The sequence below is a fragment of the Lolium perenne genome, chromosome 5, assembly GCF_019359855.2.
Source record: "Lolium perenne isolate Kyuss_39 chromosome 5, Kyuss_2.0, whole genome shotgun sequence".
Taxonomy (NCBI): Eukaryota; Viridiplantae; Streptophyta; class Magnoliopsida; order Poales; family Poaceae; genus Lolium; species Lolium perenne.
In genome coordinates this window covers 214,182,878-214,190,177 of record NC_067248.2, presented here as the reverse complement: position 1 = coordinate 214,190,177, position 7,300 = coordinate 214,182,878, and the positions used below count along the sequence as shown (strand labels likewise).

General features: G+C 45.3%; 1 protein-coding gene across 1 annotated transcript; it reads right to left on the bottom strand.

The window, feature by feature from the left end:
• Positions 1-2,360: 2,360 nt before the first annotated feature.
• On the bottom strand, positions 2,361-6,715 carry LOC127301890 (polyadenylate-binding protein RBP47). Its single transcript, XM_051332183.2, has 6 exons — positions 6,148-6,715; positions 4,265-4,718; positions 3,533-3,591; positions 3,316-3,446; positions 3,094-3,190; positions 2,361-2,812 (listed from the first exon to the last, which is right to left on the bottom strand). The coding sequence occupies exons 1-6, from the start codon at positions 6,538-6,540 to the stop codon at positions 2,645-2,647; spliced, it is 1,302 nt and encodes a 433-aa protein (XP_051188143.1). The 5' UTR covers positions 6,541-6,715; the 3' UTR covers positions 2,361-2,644.
• Positions 6,716-7,300: the final 585 nt, after the last annotated feature.

Below are 7,300 nucleotides of genomic sequence, written 5' to 3'. Positions count from 1 at the left end.
GCTCGTAAGCAGACCCGGAGGCCATCCCCGTGATGTATTTTGCCACCAAGCTGGAATGCAAAGTATCGTATCCGGGAAGTGCCTGAGTGTAAAGCGTGTGTTGCGTAGAAGGGAGATGCCTCTTAGATAAATGAAATGAGTTGTTCCTACCCTTCTACAGTTCCATGTTGTCGTATTTGCAATCCCTGTGTGCCAAAGAAAGAGGAGAGAAAAAGCTGAACCTAGACAAGAGCAAGGGGCTGGAATGTTGGCTCCGATCCCGGATGCAGTGTTGGCGTCAGCATAAAGAAAATGATGATCATGTCCCTATGCTCGTGCCCGGTCCTTAAGTTAGGAAAATATTGAAAAGGAAAAGTCAGGGAACTCCAAAGGGATGTCTTGTTGACAATCTCGTCGAATAACGAGGGAGTTGCAAGCGGAACAACGTGGCAATGGAAAGTGTGTTGGGATGCGATAGGCGCGCTGCCAATGAAAACGGCGCCAGTCACATCCTCGGAGACGCTGCGATGGAAAGTGTGTTGGGATGAGATGGGTGCGCCACCGATAGAAACGGCACCTGGCTTGTCCCTGGGCACGCTGCGATGGAAGGTGTGTTGGGTCAGAGCGGATGCGCTGCCAGAGAAACGGCATATGCCTAGACCTCGGGAACGCTGAGTGGGAAGAGTGTGTTGTACTGGGTAGGGAAACGCGACCTAAAGGGTAGCACCTGCTCACGCTGAGGCTGCGGTCGGAGGGGAAAGCCCATCATTTCCTTCCTTGACAGACCGCCCTGATTTTCTGTGAGTTGATTAATGTTTTCCTTTTGTAAGTTTCTTTGCTTGATTTTGGTTTAGCATTTTCTTGTGTCTAGATAGAGTTCAGAAAAGTGTGTGAATTTATGAGCAATCATTGATTTCTGTGAAGTGGCTTTATATTGCAACTTCAAGTTATTGATTGGTCACATTCATATTTTTTAATTCTAAGAGAAAAATGATTCTATGTAAACTTACGTTTTTCTCGAGATTCTGCATATCTTTTGTATATTCTATAAGGATAATATAGATTTATTAATCACAAGAAACAAAGGTAAACCTGAAAGTGTAGATTGGTCATATGCTTTGTACAAGAAGGGGATGCCGGCGCACACCACACTACCGAGTAATTATGGTTCGCTAGTTTCTCAGATCATACGTGGCACAAATACTTTATCCTAATGTTTTTTTTTTCTTTCCTAAAGACCACTTCAGTTTGCCAATTATGTGGGCCAACAGAATTGTGTTGGATACTTGGATTGTAGCTAATAGTGTATATGTGGTAATGGGTTTGTGCAAGTCAAATTTTATACGCCATACACCCAGCGTGAGCGCGAGCAAAGAGTTTTTTTTTCCATGAAGAGCAAAGAGTTTTTAGTTCTTCATGCCGGCCATTTCCTACTAAAGTGGGGAAAATTCTACTTTTGGTCCTTTAGTTAGTCTCTAAGCTCCCATGTACACGTTCGGCCGCAGCCAGAACTTCGTGGGGATCCCTGCCAATCATCAATCTCTGCATTTCCTCTAACTGATTAAATGACCTTCTAGATTCCAAAGATGAAGAGCTGACAAGTTAAAACATCAAGTTGATCTTTGTCCTGCCAAATATTCTGATAGCTTCTTTCGATGGAGAGATTGTCTAAAGCTTGTGCCTATTTAAAAAGCTCGGTAACTTGTGAGATTCCTCCGGCATGACAAATGGACAGATTTGATTCTGAAACTCAGTGGAGACCTCTCTTTCCTTTGGTGATAAGGAAAACATCTCAGTCAAGGATCTTTTTAGTGAGCAGCCACTACACAGCCTTTTTCATCTTCCTATGTATACAGCAGCATTTCACGAATTTAACTCGTTTCATCAAGTTCCACAAGCTGTCGAAACTAATGGCATGCAAGATATTTGGAAACACTCATGGGAACAAACATTTTTGTTCAAGAGCTTGTAGTCCTTGTATGGCCATCCTTCCAATGACTTTGCGATTCATGCCATTAGAAGAAACAGAGTTTTCTCCGCACACAAGGTGGGACATTCCAACCAGAGAGACCATTGATACTACCCCAGTGTTCTCTCAAAGGGTCCCTCGTTACCAGCTACGATACAATTTTTCTATCTTCCAAGTTGGTGTTTCCTTAATTGTTGAGCACATGAACAAATTTCATATGAAAACCCTGGCCGGCACCAAAACTGGATAAACTTGCAGCCGTGTCCTTCCAACGTGACTCAGATTGTACGTCACTGAAATTGGGTTTTTAGCAGTTATCCCTACTTGTTGTTGAGTGCAGAGCTCAAGCTCAGCAACAAGTTGAAAACTAAAACGTCAAAAACGAAACCCATCCGAAACCGCACGCAAGGCATCAAATAACTTATTGTTCATTCTACCTTAATACTGCAGCTCCAGGCCAAAACTCTTTTTTTCCCTAGAACAATCCAGCTAGAGGACCATGGAGATCAGAGTCAATAGGCGTCTTAGCGGTGCTAGCTCTTGTAATAGCAATGTACTTTACATAACCAGTCACTACACCTAGCTCACCTAATAAGCCGCCGGTCGTCTACCTTCTTTCTCTAGCGAGAGCTACAGCTACTGCGCGTGCGTGTGCGCCTCCGATTTTTTTGTGGTTGGCGTGTGGAGCTCTTTTCTTCAGCTGACCTGTTGCTGGTTCCCGTAGAAGGGGTACGCGCCATAGGCAGCAGTGGCATACATGCCTGGGTCAGGGAACGGCGCCGCGGGATAGCCATACCCATTGTAGAACGGGGAGGGGGCGTAGTACATCCCGTTGTTCCACTGATTGCCGTTGTCACTCCTCAACTGCCAAGAAGAAAGTAGGGTCAGCTTCCTGAGTTATGTTTACTGCACAATCTTACTGTTGGGGACAGGTTTTAAGTTTTCAGAAATTTTGAGGGGTACCAAAATATTCTTGTATCCTAAAATTTCACATGACATCAAACAAATTCAATCATCAAAATGTGAGGAGACTTGTCCAAACTAATTCGAGATTTCCAGTTCATTTCGACTGAGACAGAAATACATGTGAATCGGAATTTTTAAACCCGCTCTAAGAGTATATGGCAAGAAGATCAGGTCAATACCTGCTTGTTTGCTGGATTGCGACCCCATGAAAGGCGCACGGTCTGTTTTCCGATAATGCTCCCATTTAGCCCTTGCAACGCCTCTTCTGCATTCTTTCTACGAAGGGGAAAAATGTCAACAGCATCAATTGATTGGATTTCATCATGGTGACGAGGCAATTTAACCAAACAAAAATGTATGTGGAGAAGACCTGAAAAATATGAAGGGCTAATAATACATACCTCTGAAGGAACTGCACGAAGCCGCACTGTTTCCCAACCGGAATCTTCACAGAAGAAATCTCACCATACTGGGAGAAGGTCTGCCTAAGATCATCTTCACTAACATTTGGGTCAAGCCCACCAACAAATACCTACAGACAGTTAAACAACGATGATGAGAACAGAAAAGCTGTGATGCTGTATATTGCCAAGTTACAGCTAATGCATTTGTCCTCACTGTTGTGTTTGTCAAATCTCCATCAGATCGAGCAGATGAACCAGTAGAGCCAGAATTACCTGAACCAATAAACTTTTCAGGAAACAGAAATAAACAGTCACAGCTATCAAGACAACATTAACTGATTCCAGAAGAATTTTGTATCCAGAAGATCAATGTAATAGCATTCACAAGAAAACAGGCCACTGTCATTCTCAATTCTTTTGGGCGAATCAATCATTATCTCTATAATATCAATCTATCCATCATCACCAATAGAAGCCCATTTTCCAAACAGTTACTGCATACAAACAGCAAGGTGCAAGTGCAGAGAAAAAAATTGTACATGGACAGTGTGAACTAATTCTGAGTGAATCTCCCACCCAAATACATTCTGAATGTAGAAAAGTCCAGGTGAATGGTAAATTCAAAGTAAATTAAAAGGTATAAAGTGGCAAAAAAAAAAGGGTTACAGAGCAGGGAACTATCTATAAGTAGTTTCACTTGGAAACCAGAAGTAGATATGACTACGACTGGTTAAAATCAACAGAATCTCACACTATGAGCAATACTAGAACCAGGTACGTATATTTGCATATGGACATAATATAATAAGCTTATGTGGGTTAAAGTTTCACAGTAAATGAAACGTAAATTAACAAAGAAGGAACAGGACCAAATCAAAGAACATTTATTCAAATGGAGCAACAATTATACTAAGTATATAGTGACTGAGTAACTTGTTAATGTAACCTGAAGATTTTCTGGGAGTTGCAGGGCCAATCCTCATTGGCCTAGTAGAGCAATACACTCCGTTCATCTCAGTCATGGCATTTGTCTTCTCACTGTCATCTCCAAATCTCACAAAACCATAGCCCTTGGATCTACCAGTGTTAGCATCAATAACAACTTTCGCACCTTTGACAGAGGAGTACCTGCTGGAGAATGTCTCCAGTAATGCGGCATCATTGACATCTGAAGCAAGATCGCCCACAAATATGGAATGGTCTGAAGCAATATCTGAACGCCTATCTCCCATGCTAAATGAAGCCCAGTTTATCCTAAATGGTTGGTCAGTATTTGGCATTATGTGGCCAGAGAAACCATCAAGTATTTTTTCAGCTGCAGCATGACTGTAGAACTCCACAAATCCATATCCTTCAGATTGTCCGGTCTGCTTGTTACGAATAACCTTGATTGCAACAACCTACATCACATTCAGACATAGAGTCAAACATATTAATTAGTATGAACTCAGAAATATAGAATCACATTGGAAAAGATGTTGCAGTGCAGTTAGCACACTTTTAGGTTCATCAACTGAGTGCGCACTTCAAATGTTAACGCAGACAGGTGAATGGCCAGTATATTTTTTGAAGGTCAGTAAAAAAAAGATGAGATTTTTCTTCCAGGTATGCACCCCATGTTTCATCAAGTCTTTCTCCATTGTTCTCGAGCTGATTATGTCACACCATTTTGTTTCAATGCTAGAAAATGGATACTTAAAGTACGGCAAGGACAAACAGAGCATGAATCTGGAGCTTAAAACGGAATCATTTGTAAATTCAGCTCGATGACATTTTGCTATTCAAGTGCATACAAAAAAGCGTTTAAGGAAATGTAGCTCTCGCACTACAGACCGAAAACCCAGTTTTCTGAACGGCCATACGAAAAACGAACCGAGGAATAACTCAGTTTTGATTAAAACAATTGAATGGAGAGCTCGTTTCTCTAAGGTCTAAATTCCTCAGCTGATTTCGGTGTAAGCTGACAGCATAATGTTCTCATTTTCTGTCTAGCAAGAAACAACTAGGGTTTCACAGTTTTAGTTCCTCGGGGTCTAATAGCCTTCAGAGTTCTACATTCATGCAAGAAGCATATTTTAATGTAATAATTGGTCGCCACAATGTTCCCATTTACTGTCTAGCAAATGGACTAGTTTCTGTCTAGCAATGGACTACCTAAGGTTTTCCAAAGTTTCAGTTCATCAAGCCCTAATAGTCTACACAGTTGTACAAAAAAGAAACATGCTTTTTAGATGAAAACATCACAGCCCAATCACCCAACACTGCCAAACCAAAAATGGACCAATCAGGTATGAAACAGATGTACGGCCATGGTGCATCAGCAAATCCGGCCGTTACGAGGTAGGCGACCTGGCACATCAGAATCTCCCCATGACCAGTACAGGAAGGGTATCTTCCCTGGCCTCAGCAAATCTAGTGAGACGAGGGGACTGACTGCGAGTTTCCAGTTTCAACTCGCAGATCCAGACGCCTTGAGTTTTGCCCAGCGGTCACTACCCAGCAGGCATTTCCTTTTTCTGCACAGTGACCCAATCATTCGTACCTGCGTTCTGCACTACTACTCGCTGCGAGCCTGCAACGACCTACCTTGTCTCGAGATCCCGCTCTCTCTCTCCGACCTCGCGCAAGCAGACAGACACGATTCGCGTTGGGGGAAATGCCAGTAACTGGGACACGGATTAACACGCATTTATTTTCACGGGCTTGTCACATCCGAGAGAGGAGGGTTCCTAGTCACGGATACTAGATACTACGCGAGAGGGAAAAATGTTGGCTTTTTTTGGGGGTCGAGAGCAGCGTGGGCGTGGGCAAGATCTGGGGCGTGCTCACCTCGCCGGTGTAGCCGAAGCAGCTGTGGAGGTAGTTCTCGTCCATCCAGTAATGGAGGTCGCCGACCCAGATGGTCTTGTTGTCCTCCTGGCCGGCGTGCGCGGCGGCGGCGGGGGAGCCGAGCGCGACGGCCACGGCGGGCGCCGGGCGCGGCGGGGGCGGCGCGACGGCGTGGAACGGCACGAAGTGCGGCGCGAACTGGGGCGGCGCCGGCGACATCTGGTGCGGCATCACCATGGCGGCGGCCCCGGGCGGCGCGAACGGCATGGCCACCCAATGAGGCGGCGGCACCACCGCCGCCACGGCCGCGGGCGGCGCCCCCAGCTGCTGCTGCTGCTGTGGCTTCTGCACGTCGGTCTGCCCCACCTGACCGTTAGCCGCTGCCGCCTGCATGGTGACCTCGCCGCGCGCGAAGTGAAGCTGCCCGTGCGCTCCCTGTGACGGGAATAATTTGGAGGCGAGGAGAGGAGGAGGAGGAGCAGTAGCAGCTCGCGGGAGGGGGGAGGAGGTGGCTAAATAAAGCAGGCGGCGGCGGAGGATATGGGCGCGCGGTGGCCGTCCGATGGCGCGCGTGGAGGCGTCCCTGGCCGTCCGCTCTCCGGCCTTGACCGGATCCACCTCCATGTCATGTCGGCCTGACCCAGCTCCGCGGGTTACACGTAGAGTCGTTTCTGACTTTCAGATTAGGGCGCGGATGTGGATGCACCCGCAGGCCGAGCTGATTAATGAACTGACAGTTGCAGTAAATAAATGAATGAATTAAGTGAAGGAAAGTAAATGAACTCAACGTGTGCACCTCATGGAAAACTACTATAGGGAAATAATTAATCATATCGTTAGATACATATTTTAGCTTTTATTTGCATGCTAATTCTGTTTCCCAGATCCAATTGCATGAATCCTAAATATAGCTAGCTTTGACTAGGAGGTTTTGCCGTTCTTTTTCACGCCTGTCGCCTGGTCCTGCATGATCGGTTACGTTAGTTGTGTCATGCTGCTAATTAGGCACCTTGGTCTAAGTCTGCGCTTGGCTCGGGGTTAAAATAGACACTACTCTACAACTCCACATAACCAAGCCCAACTTATTTTGTGCTTCACGACTAACTTGAGTGCTTTCATTATTAAGTCGCAACTTCTAAGCTTGGTAATATGT

Excerpts from the sequence above, each read along its gene's own strand:
- LOC127301890 (XM_051332183.2), bottom strand. The coding sequence starts at position 6,540 with ATGCAGGCGGCAGCGGCTAACGGTCAGGTGGGGCAGACCGACGTGCAG. Across the intron at positions 3,592-4,264 it reads AACTCCCAGAAAATCTTCAG|GTAATTCTGGCTCTACTGGT; the intron begins GTTACATTAACA and ends TTATTGGTTCAG. Across the intron at positions 3,447-3,532 it reads GAGATTTGACAAACACAACA|GTATTTGTTGGTGGGCTTGA; the intron begins GTGAGGACAAAT and ends AACTGTCTGTAG.